Source organism: Agelaius tricolor, unplaced genomic scaffold, assembly GCF_023055355.1.
Source record: "Agelaius tricolor isolate 1412-34295 unplaced genomic scaffold, bAgeTri1.0.p SCAF_7, whole genome shotgun sequence".
NCBI classification, from domain to species: Eukaryota; Metazoa; Chordata; class Aves; order Passeriformes; family Icteridae; genus Agelaius; species Agelaius tricolor.
Genome location: NW_027269267.1, coordinates 37,819,089 through 37,843,366, shown reverse-complemented (window position 1 = coordinate 37,843,366; position 24,278 = coordinate 37,819,089). Strand labels below are relative to the sequence as shown.

Sequence of the window (24,278 nt, the reverse complement as noted above, 5' to 3'; positions counted from 1 at the left end):
AAATGGACTAATCCTCATTCTAGCTTGTCAGCTCAGGTGTGCAACAAATAATAATGGGGAAAAAGTATTTAAGGGGCCCAGTCAAACCCTGGTACTACAGAGAGCAATACTGCCGAGAAGTAGTACCTTTTTGACAGCTTGCTAGCAGGCAATTTGTAATTTTGGGTCTAGGAGCAGCTGGATTTGTGGTGAGGAGGAAGTTTTCGGGGCTGAGGGTGCTTTTCCTTCCTTCTGCCAGCAAACAGCGATCCACGCCAGGATTTGCTTTCTGCTCCTGTATTCGGTATTTCGGCGATGCAATGTGTAGCACGTTTCTCTCTCTCTGTGTGTGTGTGTGTGTGTGTGTATGTGTGGTGTGTGTGTGTGTGGGGTGTGTGTGTGTATGCATGTGCAGCTTTCCCTCGCAGTGTCTTGTCTCCAGGATTTCTCCCTGCCTGGCTCCGGAGGCTGCTCCAGCGCTGCGCGGAGCAGAGGTTTCCCCGGCTCCCGTAAATACAGGCACACGCATCCAGTGCACCACACGCACGCACACCACACACACACACACACACACACAGAGGCACACAGGCACGCTCCGAGCCGCTGTCCAGTCCATCCCCACGCCGGCTGCTTTCCCTACCGTCTCCATCCAGCCTGGTAGAGGCGGCAGGCACAGCTCCGCGGCGGATCGCGCTGACGCTGCCCCGGGACTCCGCTCGCAGCAACGCGCCCGCGGTTTTAATCTTCATAAGCTACAGAAGCTACAGACAGATTTTTACCCTCTTTTTTCCTTTGCCTTTTTTTTTTTTTCTTTTGGCTGTGGGGTATCTTCTTGTGGTTTTGGTTTGGTGGTTTAGTTTTTTTTTTTTTTTTTTTTTTTCCATTTTTATTTTTTTCTTTCGGCGTGGGGCGAGCGCTCTGCGTTTGGAGAAGGAGCCGGAGGGACGAGGCTACCGCTCTCCTGCCCCCGCCGTGCGCGCATGTGTGTGTGTGCGCGCCCATCTCCCCCCCGCCTCGCAAAAGTTTGCCTGGGCGGCCGGGGGGCTCCCGGGCCGCCGCCCCCGCAGCCGGGGGGCGCGGCGGAGGCGCGGCGGAGCGGCGGAGGCGGCGGCGCGGGACTTGCGCGCCGCGCGGGAGTTGCGCTCCGCGCCATGCCGGCGGCGCGGGGGGCTGCGCGGCGCTGCGCCCTGGCGGGGCCGCTAGTGCCGGTGCCGCCGCCGCCGCTCCTGCTGCTGCTGCTGCTGCTGCTGCTGCTGCCGGTGCTGCCGGCCGCGGGGACCGAGGGCAAGGCGCGGAGCTGCGGCGAGGTGCGGCAGGCGTACAGCGCCAAGGGCTTCAGCCTGGCCAGCGTGCCCTACCAGGAGATCGCAGGTAAGGACGGGGCCGGGCGCGGCGGGGAGCGGGCAGGGCTGGCGGAGCGGGGCCGGTGCTGCCGCCGCCGCCGGGCTGCGCGCACGCCCCACGGAGCGCGGCCGGGATCGCGGCGCTGTGTGCGCGGAGCGGAGCCGCTCTGCCCGCTCGGTGGCACCCGGGGGCTTCCCGGAGGAGCGGGTGTGTGCGTCTAGATAAAGATTAAATAAATACAGAAACTGAGGGGGTGGGGGGTAAATAGAAAGGGGTGAGAATGACGGGGACGCAGGCAGGCTCAGCCGCGTTTCTGTTCGCTGGCTGAAACTTCTTGAGAGTTGCAGCCGGGCGGCGAGAGGCAGCGGGCAGGTCCGCAGTGGCGGCTGTCGCCGCTGCCGCCCTGTGCCGGGGAGAAAACTTTGCCCTCTGCCCGCGGGCACAGGGAGTGATGGAGGCGGCGGAGGAGGAGGAGGGGGCGAGGAGGGCAGTCCTGCTCCCCTCCGCACCCTCCGCGGCCCCAGGCCGGCAGGGTCGCCCCTTGGAGGCGCCGCCGGGCGCCTCCGCCGCAGCACGGATCGAGCAGAGGCACCGGCTGCCGGGGAGAGGCACCCACACACATGCACGCACAGCCGCCCGGCAGCCTGTTACTTGGCTCTTCCGTCTGTTGAAACATGCCTACAACAGGTTATATCGCAATCCGCCTACGAAGGTGTTGGGAACAGTTTTTTGTTGTAATTCTATTTCCCTACTTTTCCATACAACCTTATCAGTATTGCATCGTTAAGACTGAATGAATAAAAATACGTTTGGGGCTGAAATTCATTTGGCAATCGGAAAGCACCACAAAAAGAGAGCTATTATACGTGAAGATATGAGCCAGGGCTGCTTAAATCGGACTGCTTGAGCCCTCAGAAAAGGTTTATGCTTCGCCACTGGCACTTTGCTGTTAGGTCCTGCTATTTGTAGAGTGAATTAGGTGCTCCTCGGTTTGCTCGCTTCCTCTTGAAAGTTGGAAGCAGTAGATTTATCTTCCTTGAGGTGAAATAATGCCACAGTTATTCACTGTGTAACATTTAGCACTTTACATGAGGAATGATAAATGTAGAAAATCTCAGGACAGCGAGGCTGTAGTTCACAAAGATACAGGGGAGGTTGTTCCGTGTTGCACCTTCATCCCTCAGGCTTACTGATTCTCTGGTCTTTCTGTACTTTTTCCTGTAATTTATATTCAGGTTGCTCATCAGTTATATGAAATCATGAAATCTCTCCTGTGAACCACAGATCCTTTGAATATGCAGTCATGCTTTCCCTTTGCTCAATGTTACACCAGCTGCTTTCAGACAGAATGGTAGGATATCCTCGGTTACATTAAAAAAAGAAATTCTAATAAATTTCAGACTTCTATTAACTTTGGGTAAACACTTGTTGCTTTCAGCTCACTGAGAAGTTTTATTGTTTCATATATTTTCTGAATGTACAGTGCAAAGTCGACATACTATTTTTAAGTAAGCCCAGCATTTACAAGTTTCTGTTGACATGTATCAGTACAGAAAGACTCAGAGTAATTAAATATTTGATAGTAGTTCAATCCAAAATTACTCCACAGTTTCCTGCTAAGTTTTATAACTAAATCTGCTTTTATGATTAAGTACATGACTTATGGGGGTGTGAATTATTTTTTCTGAGCTTCCTGTTGAAGTAGTTTGGGTTTTTTTTTGTGGTTTATATTCCTTTTTGCTAGTTGGTGTATCAACTTTTGAGCAGTTCTGTTTGTAGCTGTTCAAATGAGCTGTTGTAAGACTAGGGTTGCTTTAAAGTGTGTTTCTAAGTGTGTTGTTCTTGTTCAGTGCTGCAAGGTGGGGTAATAGCTGTTCATACAGCATGGGCTCTTGTTAATGTTAAAGCTCTGTATTTACTACCTGGTGTGATGTTGGAAGTGTAGTTAAAGCAGTCAATGTACAAGTTTGAGAAGCTTTTTTCTTCTTATATTTTTTTTCTTCATTCTGTCTTTTTTTCCATCATTCTGACTTGGTTAAGGAAGCAATTTGTTAGTGTTTCAGAAGTGTAGTCCATCAAAGGCCTCATGTTTTAAGGAGTTCAAAGAACTTTATTACAGTCTTATTTCTGAACAAACATTGCGTTTTCAAAAGATTTTGCATCAATGTCTTGATAATGTGATGATAAATAGTAATACACTGTGTGCTTTGATTTAACAGTAGTCATGTTTTTTGTTGTAATTTGTCTAAAAGCTATTTTCTAGCTACAGCTGTTGAAATGGTAAACTGAAGACTGTGTATGTACTAAGGCAAAGTGTATATGTAGTGATGTAAAGAGCTGTGAAGAATCTGTTTAAATTATAGAGGCTATGGACATAGAGAGATCTCTCTCTGTTGAATGGAACTGCAATGCAAGAGACTTGTTAGATAACTTCTGTAGCGTTATTTATACTGTCACTCACTTTTGCACAGAGATGGTAGAAGTTACAGATGAAAAAAGTTGTCAGTTTTTGCTCTGTGAGGAAGAGTTTTCCTATGGTATTTTGTTGCATGTGAAATATATTGAAGTATGTGGCAGTAATGTGACTACAGTTGTTCACTGTACTTTTACAACAATGCTAAATTGTTCTATGTGATTTTATAGAACATATCTGTAATCACCCTTCTGTTTCTGACGTCTTGTCTAATTGTCTACATTCTGGTGCTGTGACCTTCACTGGAGTACAGCACATAAAGTTGTTTTCTGACATAGCTTAGCAAAGTAAGTCCTCAATAAATGAACTTTACCTCAGAATGGGGGGCAGAGGAAGGAAATTTGAAGTATACTTGGTATGCTGCTGCAGGCTGAATTCTGTGCATCAGTCATACGCAGGGTGAGTAGCTGCAGCTCGCAGTGTGCGCTTGGCTGTCCTTGCAATGGGCTCCTCCCTGAGAGGAGCTACTCTGGCTACTCTCCGAGTGTAGTGTCCCGTGTGTTAGAACTCAAGAGTTCTACTGTGAGACTCAGGTTACCATGACCCAGCATTCATGAGTATTAGTGGAGCTCCTGAGCACTTTGCAGGAAATGCTTTGCTGAGGGAAAATTCGTAATTTGAAAGTCAACACACAAGAGAAAAGTCATAGAACATATATTTTGGCAATACTTGTTTAGCTCCAGCCGTGCCTTCAGTAACTTACATGGTCTTAGAGGAGGCCATGAAAATGAAATGTCAAAGTTAAGGTTGGATTGTGCCCTTGCCTCAGAATTTTCTGAATGAAAGTGAATGTCTGACTGTGTAAAGTAGTGGTTGTGTCTGCTTTGTGCCTTTCCACTTCCAAGGTGAAGGATGTGGGGATATTGTGTGTTGTGGTTTTGCTTGGTATTTGGTTTTTTTGTTTTGCTTGGGGGGTTTTTACTATTTGCTGAATAATAGTTTATTTAGATAAAAACTAAAACTGTTCTGATAAAGCATCCAGCAGTAAAAGTGTTGAATTGTTGAATTCTAAATGCTGTGTAAGAGGCATGTGAACTTTGTTCTCTTGCACAGATGATGGACGAGATTCTGGCAGCACAGACACCATAGTCAAAGTGACTGAAATGAAAGCAGAAACAAACCCTTCATTTTGAAGGTCAGGAGTCACTTGAAATTGTGCTTTGATGAATAGGCTTTATACTGGCATAATACAGAGGCGTTGACTGAAGCCAGCTAGCATACATAACACAGTTGCTTGTAGCTCCTAAGTGGTAATAATAACAACGATAATAATAATAATAATAATAATAATAATAATAATAATAATAATAATAATACCTCTGTAGTCATGCATGCAATGGAGCTATTAGTCCATGTCAGATGTTCTCAAGGTATTCTTTCTGAATGTTTTGCTTTCATACTCTAAAATGCAGTAATAGATTGACAAAATAGGGAAAATCCTCCTGACTGAGTCTGTATCCAAGCACTTGTTCATTAATACCTTCTTTTACTGTTTCTCTGCTGCTCTCACTGAGAGCTGTGAGAAGAAAGTGCCTGTAGACCAGGAGGTAGATGGGGATTCACAAACAGACACCTTGTGAGGTTGCCTCAGCAGTATTAAAAAAGAAATAGCCTTGCTAAAATAAATACCATATTCAGTGCAAATTTGTGAAATCTTTTTTGGGCCATTAGACATTAATTCACTCTTGATCTCCATGATGGCAGTGAAGATGGACATGGAATTTTATGTAAACTTTAAACTTCCTTTTTGTTTGAACACTGTTGTAGTTGTATCCTCCACATTGTGTGTGATCCCCTCTCACCTCCGTTTGAAGTTGCAGTAATTGCAGCATCAAGAGTCTCTCTGATCACCTCTCCTTATGGCCTCCCTTATTTTCCAGTTGTGAGTGCATGGTGCATGCTAATAATTTGGCATGTGCATGTGAGTGTTTGGAAGTGCAGCCTTCCTAAGACCTATCTTTAGTGTCACTTCTGTACATATTTATTGGTTTGTATGTGACTGATGCCATTAAGGGGAATACAACTTATGTATGCACATCTAAAACCTAAAGGTGATGTTTGTAAGATCTTGGCCTTTGAGAAGAAATAGCATGTTTTTAATGCTTATAAATAATTCAATTTTGAATGAGAATTTTATATCTCAGCATCTGGAGTTTCCCAGTGTGACTTTATGCTAGAGTATTTTAGAAAGAGGGACTTTAAAATAGAAAAGGCAGTGCTTTAATAATTAATGTAATTATGAACTTCAGTCTATAGTCTCTTATCATCTCTTTTATTTCTCTTGTCAGTCTGATTTATCATCAAAAACATACCTAAAGTACAATATTTTCTACACTTCTAAGTGCTAATGTGTTAAACTAAAGCTGTAAAACTAATGTGTTCTAAAGCTGTATTAGTACTTGTTTCATCATATGCTGTTGTGAAATACTCCTGAGATTAGGTGGTGTTCAGACACCAGAGGTCAAGCACTATGTTAAAAGCTCAGGCCATTCTTTTTTATATTACTGCAATAAAGAATATATTCATTTCATTCATATTACCACTTGGCTCTCATAAAAGGTCAGTTTCAGCTGAATGTACAATTACTTGCAAATGGCAAATCTTATAACAAGTGATCAACAATAAAAGCTTTTCTGGGTAATTTGTCTTTAAAACTACTACCTGCCATTTCTTTTGAATGACTTGAGCATCTTGCAGTTATCACTTGGAGATCTCTGTCTTATTCCCCACGATACATCTAAGAAAACTGTGCATACTAATCTTCCTTTCTGCTTAGTAAAGTAAAAATGCATAATTACATTAAAATTTCTAGTTGAAATAACAGGCTTGGTGCTTAAAACTCCATTATGGTATCAAAGTATCAGCACTCCCGTTACTAGCAAAATGAAATTACTTTTCTAGTGAACTATGTCTGTATGCCCCCTTTTGTACCTGGTTAATGGGTGCTCTCTCCCTAGGAAGGGAACCCACATTCTGTGGTTTTGACTGTTCATGCTACCAGCCATAATTATTTTAGCAGTTTAAATATGTGTAAAAGAATTAACACTTCTTCAGAAATTCCTAAGAACAGCATATAAAGGTTGGTTTTTAAAGGCAGAGTTGTTATTATGCTAAAGAGAGAGAATACATTATAAGATGCAAAAGGAATTTAAAATGTGTTGCAGATGGTAAGAAAACATATGCTGGTAAAATTCATAGCACTTTATTCCTCTGTATGTAAAAAAGGCCTAAAAACCTACTGAAACCAAGATTTGCTTTCTTCCCTACCTCTTGCTCTAGAGCTCCAGCACACATACAAAAAAAATTAGCTCCCCTAAGAAGAACATTTCTAGCTGTTGTTATAGGAGGCTGTCACAAAGACCATCAGCTCTCTCCAGTGAGTTTCTTTTGGCTAACGTGACCTTTTCCTTCCAGTAAGTGGAACAGCAGCACTTTATTCTGTTGAGCAATTGTGGAACACAGAAGGCACGTGGCATTTGGAGGCAGGTGCTGCCAAAGATGTGCTGGAAGAGGTTCCCTCTGACTGCACAGGTGACAGCAATTTGTGTCCTACTGTGACATCTGCCCAGCAGAGCCAGTCTCTGTGGGCAAAGTCAGGGGCTGTGGGTTGTGCTGGGAGGGTTGCTGTCCCCTCCAGCCACTGTGAAACCTGAATGTGCAGGGAGAGGCTCTGCAGCACAACCCCAGCTCTGAGATGGGATGGAGACCTGCTGGCCACCTGTCCTGGTCCTGATTTTCAGGGTTGGGTACAGGATCTGCTTTCAGTGCACCAGAAAGAAGCAGCCAGGGCTGATACTCCTAATGCAAACAGTAAATTGCTCTCCAGCTCACCTGGCCTGTGAGGTCTTTCACCTTGTGCTTCTAATGGCCTTTTAACAGTGTCTCCAGCTGAGCAGCAGATGTAAAGGGTACTGAGCATCTCGAGCTGGTTTTTTTTTTACTCCTGAAAGAAGCATTTCTACAGATGCTCGACAAACAGTAGAGCCTTGAACCTGTTCACTGACCTGTTGAGTTTAAAATAGCAGGGCAAATCTCCCCAAAATAAGTGGAAGTGTCAACTGCTTTTAGTAGGTGCTGTGGAGTGGCATTAAGTAAGTTTGCTTACAGAGTAACACACAGTATCTCTGTGTGTATATGTATGTGCATGCAGGGGTAAAGTTACAGCTTTTACCTGGGGTGGCTTCAAAGTCCCATTTAAGGACTGAAAGAGCTAGGGAAGTTGTGCATTACCAGAACAGGTGCTTGCAAACCAGGTTGAAACTTTGTTTTATGGGCCCATCTGACCAGTACCTGAATGCAAACATTAGGGACAATAAAAAACTACACAGGACTCACTTCATATATGTCAGAAAGATCAAAGGCTAAGTCAACCATGCTAGTCCTACTGTTTGGGAAGTCCAATTAGTTCAAGCTTGATGCTTGATTAAGCAGTAGGTCCTATAACCTGCCCTGTAAGTCAAAAGCTAGACTTCTCTGTTACCAGAAATAGTTTTTTTTTGCCAGTCTGTGCAGCTCTTGATGTGTTTGTAATGGTAGCAACATATTTATCTGATGTTTTTAGCCATGTCCCTTGGCTCGTGTGTTGAATTTCGAACATGCTAGGGACTGCAGGATCATCTTTTTGGCATTTGTATGAGTTGGCCTTGGAGAGAAGTCACTGCATGGGGTGAGGCTTTCGTACATCTCGGTATCAGATTGTGATGTACTGTAGTGGGAGAATGTATGTGGATACTGCTGTGGCTGGAGAACTGTGGAGGTGTGTGGAAGTACTCCAGACCTGGCAAAATATATTCTGTAAATGCCTCACTGTGGTTCTCATGTCAAATGGCTGTGGATGGCTTTTGAGTTATTGTTGGCATCCCTTATGACCTTGGAGTTTGTCTTTGAGAGCAGTAATTAACACAGGAAACTAAAATGGCTTTCTTAAACAGGATTTATGTTTTGAGGAGTGAAGCATAACAGTGGGGAATAGATCTTTATGTGCAGTATCCTACCAAAGGTACGACAGCGGTGCCTGATGGTCAGATGGCCAAGGTGGCTCTTGTCATATTCTGTGTACATTTCCTGTAAGTTCTTTTCAGTTCAGGATTCAGGTTGCCTGTTTTCAGGAAATGTTTCTCTGAGATGCTGACCTGAACTGTAAAACTGATCTGATAACAAATCCACCAAAATATGGGAATGTGGGAATACCTGAAGTCATGATGAGAACATGGGGCTGACGATCTTTTGGTGTCCTTCAGGTAGATGTCTTACAATTCTGTTGAAACTGCTAGGGAAAGTTTGTCCATCTTTTCTCATGTGTCACTGAAACACAGCATGGCAGTAGTATAGTGCTCTTAGCAGTATAGTTCAGAAGAAACTATTAGCAGCTGAACATTCTTGGCTTTATCTCCACTTCTGTTCTTGGCTTTCTAACTGCATCACCATCAACTTTACAAGCCATACTAGCAAAGTCATCTGTTTCCCAAAACTGATGGAGCTGAACACTTGCCTGGGATGAGGAAATGTACTTAGAGGATGTTACTACCTTAGGGAAACTCTTGTTTGTTATCATGTCAGTGTGTGATAGTTAGTGTGGTCAGTTTAGTGGGTGTCTGCTGATTTTATGGCATGTTGAATTTGGAGGTTAGGAGGCAAAGGGATTAGGTTGTTAGACCTCATGTTTGTATACTGTTATTTATCGCTGTTTTCATGTTTCAAATCTTTTCTACACCTGAGGGTGACCATTCGCAACTCTGTGCACCTTTGACCTTACAGTTGTGCTCACAGTAGCACTGAATAGAGGTGGTTAAAAGCAGTGGCAAAATGCTTCTTTGTATGTCCTAAGTATCCAATTGTCAGCCGTGAGACTTCAGATGTTGAACAATTTCTAAATGCCTTCCAGTTTCTTAGTAACCTTGTTTTTAAATGACTGCTTGTCCTTAAGAAGTGTAAACAATGCAGTGACAAATCAAAGGCAAGGGCTGATGAACAGCAGTGTTCAGTGGCTCAACCTGATCAGTTTTCTGTCTGTTACAGAGGGAAAGGAGCTGTGAATACAAACAGCAACTTCATCTTCTTTAGTTACACAGAATTGATTCACAGAGTAAACACAAAATATGAATATTTAGTTCTCTGATATTAGCTTTTGGCTTTACAACTTTAACATATATATTAATACTGCATATAAGCAATTTAGGCTCCTTTGATGAGAACAGATATATATCATTTAATCTGTCAGCACTATCTTTGTTGTAGAGAAATATGGAAAATACCTATTGAACAGTTTCTCAGTCAGGCCATTTTTCCTTTAACCAGTTAGAGTCATTTTAAGTTACAGTATTCTTATCTGGTCCAATCTTTGCATAGCATGCATGTATTTAAAACTGTTTCCAAAATTTGATGTCAACTCACAGTAAAACCTTCCTTAATAAAACAGTTTTTATTTTGTGAAATAGTCTATCCTTGCCTAACAGTCCTGTTGCAAAATAAAACAGGGACGACAGGTAACTCAATTCAAAATTGCAAAGTAAGTAGTGTTGGCTAGACCTAGAGGTTTATGTGGTTTTGAGCCGAAAATCAAAATCTAATTTAAAAATGAAAGTATTTAAAAGAATGGCACAGGGGATGTTTATTTATTGAATTGATAACAAGCAGGAGCAGTATTCCTTGACCATTACTATTCCAAGAGATGTTTTTTGTGCTGACTATGGCCTGGCAATAAGCACTGTTAATGGAATACCTGGAACATAGCTAATGTTCACTGATTAAAGACAAACACCTGTCTTTGCCATGTAGCATGGCTGATGAAGTGGAAGGGCTTCCAGAAAGGACTTCCTGAAACTGAATGCTGAAACAGGGATTAGCTTGTTCTTAGAGCTGATCTTCAGAAGTCCTGTACTGTTCTTTAAATGAGAACTCCAAAGCCTTTTTCTTTTTTTACTACTGAGACAGCATACTAAAAGCCGTGTGTGAACTGATTGTAGTCAGATTGGCTCTGAGGCACTTGCACGCTTCTCTTTTTAGTTTTTTGAGTTAAAGACTCCCCCCAACTCCCCAACCTGATTTTTGCCTATCTGCCTCCATTAAATGTAGCTGGTGGAGGAATTTGGTTGAGGAATAATTGGAGAGGTTTTTTTTACAAAAGTAAATAGAACAGTAAATGATCCAAATTTAAAATTGCAATTTAATTGTGAGAAGCACTGAATAAATGCAAGGAAGAAACAGTCCTATCTCCAAAGAGGTTCCATTTCACATTTATGTCAGTATTTCTTCATGAGACTTACAAAATCATAATGTCATAGTTATGTATGTACTGTTTAAACCTTTCTCTGTTACAAAGACATCAAACATAATACAAATAAATCTGCTGCTTAATTTTTTAGATGTCCCTCTAAAAGACGCCAGCTTCATATCCTGGTGAGATTCAACAGTAATTGATGGATCGTTTGTGGATGCATCTTTGTACCTTGTTAATTAGCAATTTAGAGTTTGAGTTTGCTTTTTAAAGCAGCTCCAGCTGGACACTGTAAATCATTGTCTAAAGCACAGTCTATGCTCAGCACAGAAACTGGCCAAACCACAAACTCTTTCCACCTCGTATACCAAAATCTGGTTGCTGGTGAATACTTAAACACATAAATACAGATCCGTGCTGAAGTAAAGCTTTTTGTATCTGATGAACGTATTTAAATTGCTCCTTTCACAACAGACTAATTCTGTCTCTTCAGTCTAGAGGAATACATGGAAGCATGGAAGTATTATGTCCACAGTGTATGAACATATATATATATATATATATATATATATATATATACACATTCATAAACCCCTGTATCCAGACAGCTCCTTACATTCAAAAAGTCTGCTGAGATTGTATCACATTCTGAGCTATATGTAACAGTATGGATAACGAGTGGATTACAAATTTGGATTATAAGTGAGGTCCAATTGTCTTTTTAATAGTTGCATCGTTTTCCTGTCATTTTTAGTTTTTTTCTTCTTTGAGTGTTCTCGAGTAATTTCCATTTTTCAGTGACAGGATGGTCACTGATGCCATCATCTCCATGCCTAATAGACTTCCAGCTAAATCTGATTTTCCTCTAGAGAGGAAATGCTACAGAAGTTCCCTGTCCTTTTCAACTGCAAGAAGCGCAAAAAGCCAACTCAAGATGAAGCAAATTCTACACTTAAGAATGGATTCATCCAGATTTTATTCTGTAATGCCAAACAAATCTGATATCAGTCCATAAACTTCAGCTGGCTTGAAGAATCATGTGTGTCACTTTGCTATTGATTTATAAACTTCTGGGTTATTTTTATAGTCCTTTCACCATCATTATTACATTTATTGTACAGCACAGACAATAAACCTTTCTAGAAAGAGTAATGGCATTGGAAAATTAGGATCATCATCATTTTAATGGCTGTTACCTAAGTGCTCATCTTTTTGTTCCATTCTGTGGCTTGCCTGATGTTTGGAGCTGACCAACCTGTTGCATCCAGTGACTATTCAGATGAGTCATAAGAAAAGGACTGATGTAGCAAAATAAAACTTCTCAAAATGGGTATTAATGTTTCTATACCTTTATGTAAATCCAGTATAGGGATACAGAGATACAAAATCTTAATCAGTTGAAATGGGCAAATATGACATGAGCCAGTTAAAATTTTCAACAATAAGCATTTTGGGAAGTTGATACTAACAGCTAGCAGCCACATTTTCTGATTAATACATATTTGTATTTTTGACACACTCATATGAAAGGCAAATTTGTAAACACTACCAATATTTATTCCACAAATATTTGTCTCATTTTTATTTCGCCCTGCTGCGATCTGCAAGTGCTAATCATTGGAACCCTTTGGAGCAAAGGAACTTATCAAGTTGCATTAGATATAACAGGAACAAAATATTCAAAAAAATTTTTGTGGAAAAAGTGTCTTGGTTGATCTAATTTTACAAGTGAGCTGCAGGCATGTCTTTTAACAGTGAGGAATTAATTTGCAAAGGCAAGTTATAGAATATATTCTGAACATTTTCGCAGTTCCTTACAGGGAACTTCTCTCTTCTAAATCATTCTTTTTCATTCTGTCCACAACACTTCTTGTTTACGCTACACAGACACATATATACATCCTCATTTCAAAATAAGAAAAAAATAACAGATAATTCAGTTTCTAAAGTTTCTTGTCATTGCTGAAATACTTATTGCTCCCACAAAGAGTTAGGCCATCACTGTTTTTACTGATACAGTTCCTTATTTTAGGCAGCTGCCTGCCTTGCAAGATAATTTCTCATACAGGTGCTTAAGGCTACAGGATACAATGCACGAGGGAAGTTAGTTAGAACAACTGAGTAATCAGCCAGTGAATGTGATGTAGGACAAAAACTCTGTGTGTGCTGCTTGCTGATGAGTGAGAGAGTCGAGTCCTCCCTCCTCCTTTTGAGACAACATCTTCAAGGCAGGTTTTTGGAAGGATGCATGTGATGCATTGCTTCTTTTTGAAGCAATTGCTTCTTTTTGAAGTAATTCCCCTGTGCATAAATTGCATCTCATAATAACAAGAAATAACGTGAGAATGGAGAAGGATGTTTTACAATATGCAAGCAGTGATAGGACAAGGGGCACCGGCTTTAATGTGAAAGAGGATAGGTTTAGATTAGATGTTAGGGAGAAACTCCTTACTGTGAGGGTGGTGAGGCACTGAAAAATGTTGCCCAGGAGTGTTACGTATGCTCCATCACTGGAAGCATTCATGGCCAGGCTATATGGGACTTTGAAGAACCCAGTTTACTGAAAAGTGCCCCTATCCATGGCAGGGCATTGGAACTTGGTAATTTTCAAGGTCCCTTCCAACCCAGATAATTTCATGAACCCAAATAATTCCATGATTCTGTGTTCATTGAGACAGAGAGGATTGAAGTGGTCCAGCTGGAGAAAGACTGTCCTTCTTGGACATCCCGGTTAGCTATCCAGCACCGCTAGCAGTACGGGCGGCACTATCCTGATCTCTGTGGTTCAGGACAGCGCCTAAGGCAAACACTCTGTGCTGTGACAGCAGTGCTACCTTGTGGTAGGACGTGGCTTGGCTTGAGGCTGCAGTCAGCAGAAATAACAAGAGAGTGCTCTCCAGTTGTGGTGAATCCAGGTTTATTGGGTCCCAGGGGAAACCAACAACCGAAGAGGATGAGGGTTGCAACAGCTTATAAGGAGGGAGAGACACAGGGGAGGAGTCAGTCCTTGGACGAATAGGGTTTCAGAGGGGAGTGGGATACAAAAGATTGACTTAGGGAGAACACCAATGGGGATAACTTGAGGGTGGGGCCCCGGCCCCTGAGCCAATCACTTGCCGCTCTAGCTGGAAGTTTCTAGAGAGTTCTAGAGAGAAGGGTGCGAGCGCCGAGTGATGGACTGGGGAGGGATTTGAGAAAGGGTACAATAATCTCCAAGGCAACTGGGGACGAGTTGGGAGAACCAGGGCAGAGCCACCACATGATAAGGGGGAACAGAACAGTCCAACTTATACAGACACAACACAACAGAGGATGTTTTGTTTTGTGCCTGTTTTTTAGCACATCACTGTTAACTATTGGAAGTGCACATGATTATTGTTGAAGTTGAGTTTTGGGTAGGCTGTAGTTCCAAAAATGGTTTGATTATTCCTCAAACATGTGGAATAATGAAACAGTGGAATAATTTCATGAAACAGAAAACATTCTTGGAAGATGTTTTTATTTTCCTGTTAGTGGGAGTTGGTGGTGGTTCAGAATGGTTCCTTCTATACCCTGACAAGGGGTTCAACATTTTGTGCTCTATAAATATATATTTTTAAAGGAATATTTATATTTTAGGAGTAATACTGTAAAAACAAACAAAAATGTCCCATGAAGAGTCAGCAGCAGAAATCTTGGTGTTATCTGCTAAAGATGAAGCTGTTCTCCTAAGGTGTTCCACTAAGGTTAAGGTACAAAAGAAAGGTCTTGCACATCCCATGGGTTCTGTCTGTTTCCAGTACAAGTTTTATTTTCTTTATGAGCCCAGATATAAACTTGGTATTGGGAATAGTAGCAGCTTTAAAACTTTCTCCTGGGGAAATTGTTTGACTTTTGGAGCACCTTAGAAGGTTGCAAAGGTATTGCTGGCCAACAGGCACAAAATAATTTGATATAAAACTGAGCTCTAGGTTGCTGTTAGAAACCACCAAGATAATAAGTCAGTTTTAGAAAAAAACAGGTTCATTATTTTTTAATTGGGCTGCTCATCAAAAATGCAAGAGGTGTTCCAAATATCACAAAGTTTAAGGAAATTAAGTTCTGATGAATTCCACATACATAACATGATTAATCTATCGATTAATAGATGCTGCTGACCCTCACAAGTGAGTTCTTCCTCCTTTTCAAATATCTTCTCAGGTGAAAAACAACACAAACATCAATTTAAGCAGTATATAAATACGAAATTAAGTAAGTACTTAAAATGAAACTTTAACAACACCAAAAGCATATTGGCAAGATTATTTCAGGGAAGAATTAAAATAAATGAGAACAGCTTTTCTTTGTGATTAACACCATTATATTCTCATTCATTTATGACATTATATTAATTCAGGATATTATATTCATTCAAGACTTACACAGCAGTTTTCAGAGGAGCAGTGTAACAACAACATGACAAAAGCAATAAAAGACACAGAACTAATAATACATTTGATATTGAGAGAAAGGAGGATGCAGAGTGGGTTGGGAAAATTTGGGGCATATCTGCGTTTAGCTTCCTTCAGAACTCTGATGTAGGAAGATGTAGGAACTAAAGAAGCATTTCTTGTGCAGTTACATAGACATAACTGTGACAGAGGAGGTGGGTATTTGGTGGAATGCTGTGAGTAGACTTACAAGGCTTTCTGAGATTGGTTTTTTACTTTCACTTTCAGTATAAATTCTCTCCTTGTCACTATCAATTCCAAAAATAAAACAAGGATAAAAACTCTCCTTCTAAAAATTTTGTAGTCATTTTATAGGGGCTTAGTACTGAACTCAAAAGTGAGTGTGACACTGCTATCACTTACCTGACTGTGAGAGTGACTAACAACTGCAGCAGTCTTGTGTGATGTCTTTCTGAAAGTCCCTCCCATTAGTGTCTTGTCTTTCACTTCCTTTGGTCCTTCCCTGAACATCCCCTAAGTTTTCAGCATCTCTGCAACCCCCTTTAGCACATCTCAAAGAGCTTGATGCAGTCTCAAAATGCTCTTGCCTCTGCAAACATCCTGTCAGCAGTCCTTCACCTCTCTACACAATTACCCTCTTCCATGTGCACAGCATGCTGGAGGAAGAGTTTCTTTCTTTGACTTCTTTTTTTGTTTCATATCAGATACAACAATCTCGTCAAGAAATCGTTCTTCTTGGGCACTCATGAGTAGCTGACCTAGTGTCCTCTAGTTTTCACTGACTAGGTTACTAGAATTCTTTCACCTTTATTGTTTCTTTGGTCCTTCCCAGGAGTTAGTATTTAATTTGGGTTGCCTTTATTATAAAGATAACCTGAGAGTAGATTTCCAACAGCTTCACTCCATGTTACCTTTTCCCAGCTGCTTGATCTTTTTGTTGGATCTTTTTGGTGTATGTCCACATCCTGGCCCTGCCCGCCCCCCCTCTCCTTTCCCCTCCTGCTTTTTTAAAATTGCTCTTAGTATTGTGCTTCTGCAACTTCAGACTGTAGTTCTACCCACCAGTTACTGAAAAGAAGATATCATTTAGTGTGGTCTTCTTATATTTAGGATTTAGCCTCCTTTCAGTGAATTTTCTGTCAGCCTTTTCTTGGAGTACTTTCTGACTAAAGCCTGTCAAGACTATTGGATTTTAGAAGGGCCAGGACTTCTTTATTTGCCCAGAATTTTATTTTCTGTATTATTTATTTTGGAAGATCATTTTCTTGAAAGTTAGGCCATATGTAAGAAACTCCTAGGGATATAGAGAGGAGGCCAGTGAGTTCAGTCTTTGAGAAGGAACAAAGCAGTGGGGAGAAAAAGTACACAACTTTGCTTCTGCAGAGCTATGTAAAAGTAAAGAAACACAGGCTGAGTTTTGCAATATCTGCTGGAACAAAAGACATAATAACTAAAGTAATATTTTGTAATTTTTCTTGTTTACAAACTCTAATTTTACAGTTCATCTGTAATTAGTATTTTAGTCTTAGACCGTGGAAGTTAAACCCCATGGAATTCCTTTTTAAAAAAGGAAAACCAGTAGCTGTCCATCCATATTCCCGCCACAGCAAAGGCCCCAGGAGTTTTCTGCTAAAATTCTCCTATGCTCACAAGAGCTGCAGAGGCATCCTTTGTGAGCCAGCAGATGGGGCATCTGTGTCTGTGAGAGCTTCAGGTAGGAGATGGCAACAGCTTCCCAGTGGTCCCCTCACTCTGCTGTGAGGTGCGTAATTAAAAAATCATGGACTGTTTTTGTGTTTAAAGGCACCACAAAAATCATCTAGTTCCAGCCTGCCTTTCTTGAGCTGGGACACCTTCCAGTAGACCACATTGCTCAGAGCCTAGACTAAACTGGCCTTGAAGAGTTGGAGGGATGGGGCAGTCACAGCTTCTCTGGGTGACCTGTTCCAGTGTCTCACCACCCTCACAATGAAGAATGTCTTCCTAATGTCTAATCTAATCCTAGATTAGATCAGATATTTCAGTTTGAAGTCATTAAAAAGTTTAAAGCCATTCCCCCCTTGTCCTGTTGCTGCATGTCCTTGTATAAAGCTCCTCTCCAGGCCCTCTTTAGGCACTGGAAGTCTGCTATAGGTTTTCCATGAAGCCTTCTCTTCTTCAGACTGAACAAGCCCAAGTCTCTCAGCCTGTCTCCACAGGAAGGTGCTCCAGCCCTGTGATTATTGTCATGGCTGTCCTCTGGATGTGCTCCAGCAAATCCATGCCCTTCATGAGTCATTACTGTAATGAGCTTCCCCTGGCATCTCAGGTGGCTGCACTCCAGGCACCAGTGCCTTGCAGCCCACCTACAAACGATGTGGTGTTGCCCAGGTGGGTCAGGATGCCCTGCCTGATGTGACCTACACTGAGGAACAGCACCTGTTGCCTTGTGAAGTAATTTAGTACTGTGTGGAGTAGAAGGTGGTATTGGATTGGTTTGGATTTGGATGTAGGACATGACTTCAAATAAAGATGTTAGGAATGAGAGGTTTATTGAACTTTTTCTTCCTCACTTCTGGAGGAGGGAGAAATATTAATAGCAAACAGCAGTAGAGATGTATTTTTGCTTCTCAATCATCAGCACTTTGGGAAGAATACAGGCAAAGGACAAAACAAGAAAAAAGCAGCCACAAGATAGAAGTGGCGGGATGTGCTGAAAAGCACTGCCTTTGCCATTCTGCTGTAGTCAGAAAAGTCAAAATCAGAATACAGGAATGAAAAATGACTGTCTTCTAGACTGAAGCCTGGCAAAATTGCAGTGAATATAAGCTAACTCCAAGCAAAGCACTGCTTATCCACCATTTAACATGATGTTGACTCTTAAGATGAAAAGTGTGATAGAGTATTTGGGGAGTGGAAAATTAATTCTTTTTCATTAGCATGGCAATTTTTAATGTCATTATTTCATAATTACTCCACAAAGTTTAGAGTAGGGACATGTAGCATTGCCAGTAGCTTTTTCATCTTATCAAATAGCACTGAAAAGGAATCAACGTAATGAAATCTAAATACAAAATTAATAAGAAATTGCCAAAGATTTGGCTTTTTTGTGTGTTATGTTTTGTTTTGTTTTGATTTATACAGATACACAGGCTTTGAGAAAAAGGTTTTTTTAATAAAAGAAATAATTTAAAAAAAGATGCAGTTTCAGAGTAATGCATGGAATAAGTTGCTGCTGCCTAAAACTTTGGAACACCAGAGGTAAATGCAACTTCAGCCTGAATCAGGACTGAGGAATCACATAGTGTGTGGCACCACAGGGCTCACTGATATATTTACTGCTGCTCTAATCTCCTTTACTGGCCTGCACATGGCCAACAGGCACAAACTTTATTTGTTGACATTTTTTATGTTAACTGTGCTTTTAGTAGCAGCAAATAAATCCAAAATTAGGAAAGAAACACCAAAAAAGGTTTTTTAACAGTGTAAATAAGATGTAATTTAACATAGTAGCATATTGTGGCTGTAACCTAATGTGAAAAGTATTATATCAGCAAAATTTTTCTTATCCTATATTCTCAGGTTAACATTAAATGGTGGTAAGGACTCAAGGACTGAAATTGTGAAATAGAAATTGTTCATGATCCTGTATGTAAATAGTGATGGTACTCCTTGCCACTGTTTTTACCCATGGCTAATTTGCATTTATAATCACGATATAAAAACCCCACATGATCAAGATACAGCTATTTTAGTAACTCAGGTAGGCAGAAAAGCCTGGAGTTTTTTCTTTGGCATCATGCTGTAGAGATAGGAAATAGTTTATTTAAAAATGAAAAATCCACTTATTCTTTACAGAAAGTTGGTAGTTACCAGTGATGCAGATTCTGGACATACATGAAACAAATGCACTTAATGAACCAGGTGTGGTGAGGAGTGTTGCTTAAAACTTATTTCTTACACTATGACTCATGAGAAGATACTGGTAGAAAAAGCTTTACTTTGAACAGAACCAGAGCTGGATTAAAAAACCAGGAGAGAGAAATCTGTTCATTGGGGCTGAGATGTTGGTTTGATAAAACCAGAGATACTTTGTATTTTTGTATGATGCTAGGGACAAGTCAAAGGGAAGGATCAAAAAAAAATGTACTTGAAAGCCCATTGGTGATAGGATCAAAAGGAAAGTAAATGGGAAATAAAGAGGAGAGTGAGGGAGAAGAGGTGCTCCATAACAGCGTGCAGCAGCCTGTGGAGGTGAAGGAAATGTCATATGGCAGCTTCCCTTCAGATGTGAGTCTTTAATCTTTTTTTGCATTTTTTGCACATGAATTTTGTAGAATTTTATTTGCTTTCAAAATTTCACCAGGCACAAGTGGTTGTTGGAGTATTTCTGACAGTATTCCTAGTGTTTGAACTTCATAGTTGTCATTAGTTCCTTCAATAAATATTCCCTGCTGTTGCTTTGATTTTCATAATTAGTCATTCTCAATCAAGTACATTTCTCAAGGACTGAAATTGTGAAATATAAATTCTTCATGATCCCATAATGAAAAGACAATTCTAAAGGTTTTGATTCACAGTGTATGTTTCAGCTAAGAAAAGAACGTGACTATGTGAGAAAGAACAAAAAGCCAGGCTCCAAGATACTTCAATTTTAGGATCGTTTAGGGAATTTTTTTACACCTTCTTAAGGTGTAAAGATACCCAAATACTTGAAAAACTTGGAATGGATTTATGAAAGATAGAAATCTGTATCTTAGGTGCATGTTTATGTATATATGTCCCTCTATCTATCTATCTATCTATGTAGAGATGGTTAAAGCAAAGCTGTTAATTTGCTGTCATTTGTGAAACAATATTTTTTTACTGTATATGTGACATCAGAAGGTCTCAGCATATGAAGTGATGTGTGATTCTAGCAAACAAAAGGGCAAGTGAAGTGAAAGGTGTTGTTCTACTCAGAAGTGAAGGCTACATTGCAAATATTTTATTGCATGCAAATCCAGGAATACACTTACACAGAAATTATGAGTATGCAGGCTTCCAAAAGGTCCTAGAAGGATTTTATGAAGGATTTAGATATTAAAATCTTAGAAAGCAGTTTGAGGCAGTCTCTTTTTAAGAACCCCAAGATCTCTGTTAAAAACCCATAAAAATCAGTTCCCCTGCCCCAGGCAGTTGTATTGGCTGTTTTGAGGCAGAAACTTCAATGTGCTAGCCATGAGAGAGGAGTGCTATTCTCCTGTGTACGTTCATTACCCAAAAAGAAGTGTTTGTCATTTTGAATCCAGCTGGATTTAGGCATCTGCTTAATCAGGTTTATGAGCCTGGTATTCTGGTGTGTGGATATCTTGCAGCTTCCCTTGGAAATATATAGATTTCTATGGTCTTTATGTTTTCTTTTTTCTTGTTATAGTACTTGACAGGGAAATAGATAATATGTGTCTTTTTTAAAATTATTTTTCTGTTGTAGTAAACTTGTAGTAAATGGAGAAAGGAAGACTTCTAATTAAGATGTTCTACATAATTCCCTGGAAGCATTCAGGGAACATACCTGCAATAGCATTTTTGTATGAATTAGGTACGTGCTTTTGAAGTAAAGCTCCCCATTGTCTCTATTTGCTGTGCCTGGATTCACATTATTAAGTGGTCTTAGAGAATACAAGATGGACTTTTTTGAGGGTAACCAGACAATGTGCTCCAACCATTTCCAGATAATCAAATTCCTAGTCCCAGATCAAAATAAATCCAAACCCTTTAATAAGTATAGTGTGGATGTCAGCTTCTCATCAGCCATGCATTACCCTAAGGAGTTTCTTCCACTGAACTGCTCTGCTTGCTTCTGTAGGTGCAAGCAGGAATTTCTTCAAAGATTTCTCTCTTTTAGCTACAGGGTGAGTCTGGGTCCTCAGCAGAGGTAGTCAGAATCACTCTGCTGCAAGAAGATGCCTAAATTTGAGGCACTGAAAACTCATATTAGCTGTCTAAAGGTTCAGTCTCCTCTGGTGAGTTATCCTGCCTTGGGCAGGATGTGATGGGATTGCACCCCATCTGTGCTAATCCAGATCTTGACTGTTTGTTGTTTGAGAGAGACATCATAATATTACCAAAAAAATGAAACAATAGAAAATAGGCAAAATCCTCCTTTTTTTGGAACACATCCTTCCCCACACTTGTATTCAGCTGTTTGTAATCACTGGGCTAGTGCAAAACAAATACTTTGGTCTTGTATTTAGGACTACTAAGTAAACCTGCTAAATTGTTACTAGCATTTAACTCCTGTTTTCTAGCATGTTCTCTCAAAAGCTGTTTGGTAAATCTTGTCTCACTGTCAGTTAAGATATTGTTTCTCCCTCCCAGAAAACAGAGACATCTCAGTTCATTTAGAGACTACTTTATAAATACCTATTTCTTATGTCAAGGCCATAATAAATCAAGTATGGAATGGTGCAGACTTAAGTAATGTGTTTTTTCCATTACTTTCTGATTCTCTCAGCATTTGTAGCATATATTTCTACTTAAAACACCAAAAAATACTAGCTTATAGCTAATATCAAGGAAAAAGCAAAAAGACAATATGCTAGCTTACTATTAGAAATTTAGAATTGTACCATCAAACTTTAAAAATCTAGATAATTACTATTGTTGCAGGAGCTTTGTTTGGCTACCTATGAGTAAAGATATTCCTAGAAGTATACTCATGCACAAATCCTCATACAGGATCACTTATTGTACTTAGACAATTAATTATTTTCTCTGTTGTATACTAGACCTTATTCAAATTCTGTTCTGAAGATAAGTTATAAATATTCTCATAGCCTCTTCTCTTACAGCTACTATATCTAGAAACTTAATTGAATCTTTTTATTTTCATAATCTGTCCTGAGCTATTATTTTCCTTTTACATGTGAGAAAGAAATGCATTTTTAAATATTCAGCTGCTCAACTTGTATTGTAAAAGTACTTAGCACTTTGTATTTTCAGAGTATCACTGACTGGCTTTAGCTGCAGTCTCCAAGCAGATCTTCTGCATAACAGGCTCTATTGTGTCTGGTTTTGGACACCAGGAAGTGATTAATGTAAATGGGGAATCATTTGTGAAAGTCTGGCTGAGATACAGGAACCTATAGGAGGAAGAATGCTACCAAGCAGTTCTCCATGGAAATGCTCTTGCCATGATACTCAGGAGATTCTCAATTTTGTAGCTGCAACTCTCATCTCTATTCACTAGGCACTTTCCAAGTTTGGCAAAAAAAACCAAAAACAAACCAGCTTTTGTCCTACAGACTGAACACTACCCACTCTTGCTCACACTAAACTTATTCCATCCACCATTGTGATGCAAATATGTGCAGGACAGTAGGTATGGGGTTTTTTGTATTAATGTTTCCTTTCCTAACTCTCTTCATTATGTTTAAACAAGACTCCTTAGATGCATATCAAAGTTACAGTGCAGGTGAATTTAGACTTTCTTATTGCCATGTCAGCTTTCTATATAAAATTCACTCTGTATCTGTTTCTCTGTGGTCTTTGTTCTGCCCCAAACACATCTTGGTTCCTTTTAAAAAGTCCTTTATGTACCTTTTGTACTGTGATGAATTTTCCTGGTATTCATACAGTAGCAGCTTAATGGTATTAATATGGACAGGAAATATGATGGCATTAATTGAAAAATGTGAGATTAGATGCACACTGAAGTGTTCTGTGACTTGGTTGATAGGATTGGAGCTTCAAATGATACCCAAAACAGCACCACTGGATACACTATGGCTCTCTGGCCCTAGCAAGGTTAGGAGGAGCCCTAGAAGGACATTTACAGGAAAAAAAGCCAAGCAGCTGGTGTAGAGTTTGATTCTCTTGAGCATTGGACTTGTATTCAGGTCCATAAATTCATGAAGAGGATGGTTTGGGATTTGACTCACAGGTCCTCTTCTTCATGAAGCCTGTTCTGCTGCAAGAGTGTTTGTCACTGAGGGCCCAAGAGACAATTGACAGTGTGAACACAGGGTTTGCATGTGGAGTGGACTCGGCAGCAGAAAGACTGGGCAAGGCACGGTTGAAAAATGCATGTTTGGTTTATGTCTGAGCTCTTCTGGAGAGGGGAAAACCACAGTTTGTTCAGATCGAGTGGCAGCTGCTGAAGTACTGCTGTAACTGTATTCAAGTGCCAGGTTCATATGGGACACACACTTATTTTAAACACTCCATGAAAATGAGAACAGTTCTTCAAAGTTGAAAGCTAAAGCGTTCATTTACTTTAAATGTTTCTCTTGGAAAGATTTAGTAGACTAGACTCTTGGTTTACTATTGAGTAGTTTATTATTATTTCTGTTTCCTTCTGAGGGTAGCTTTAGATATTATACTGCAGAGTTCAGAACTTCCTTGAAAATTCCAAGAGAGGGAGAAGCCTGGCTTATCTCCTTCTCCTTGCTGTTTAGTGATGTTACAGCTGTGATTGAATTACATGAGATGAGCAATTGGCAAGGTTTAGGAGACATACCATGTTGTGATCCCCCTTCACCTAATACCTTTGAATTAGTACAAAACTCTCCTGTATTACTGATTACCACTTTTCCCATTTCACATATCTGCTTAGGAAGCTTTTTTTCCTATTATTTTTTCAGTCTTGTTAAGTTTTTGTTTTCAGTGTTCTTGGGAACACTTTTCATTATAGTGAGGTTTGCAGCATGGAATGCAGCTTCTATCCATAGTACCGTGACCTTGCGCGTACTGTCAGTAACAGGTGTCACTCATTGGCAACAGATGCTCCTCCTTCATAATTTTACCTGTCTCCACAGAAACTGCTAGCTCAGATGGATTTCCCAGAAGCAGAAATTTCGTGTTGAAGGCTTAATTT

At 40.4% G+C, this 24,278-nt stretch overlaps 1 protein-coding gene across 2 annotated transcripts in view; it reads left to right on the top strand.

Moving 5' to 3' along the window:
• Positions 1–268: 268 nt before the first annotated feature.
• GPC6 (glypican 6) overlaps positions 269–24,278 on the top strand; it is a 732,729-nt gene continuing 708,719 nt past the window's right edge. For both annotated transcript variants that reach the window (XM_071430981.1, XM_071430980.1), the window contains exon 1: positions 269–1,350. In XM_071430981.1, the coding sequence (XP_071287082.1) occupies positions 960–1,350 (391 nt within the window). In that variant the 5' untranslated portion in view covers positions 269–959. The remainder of the gene's footprint in view (positions 1,351–24,278) is intronic.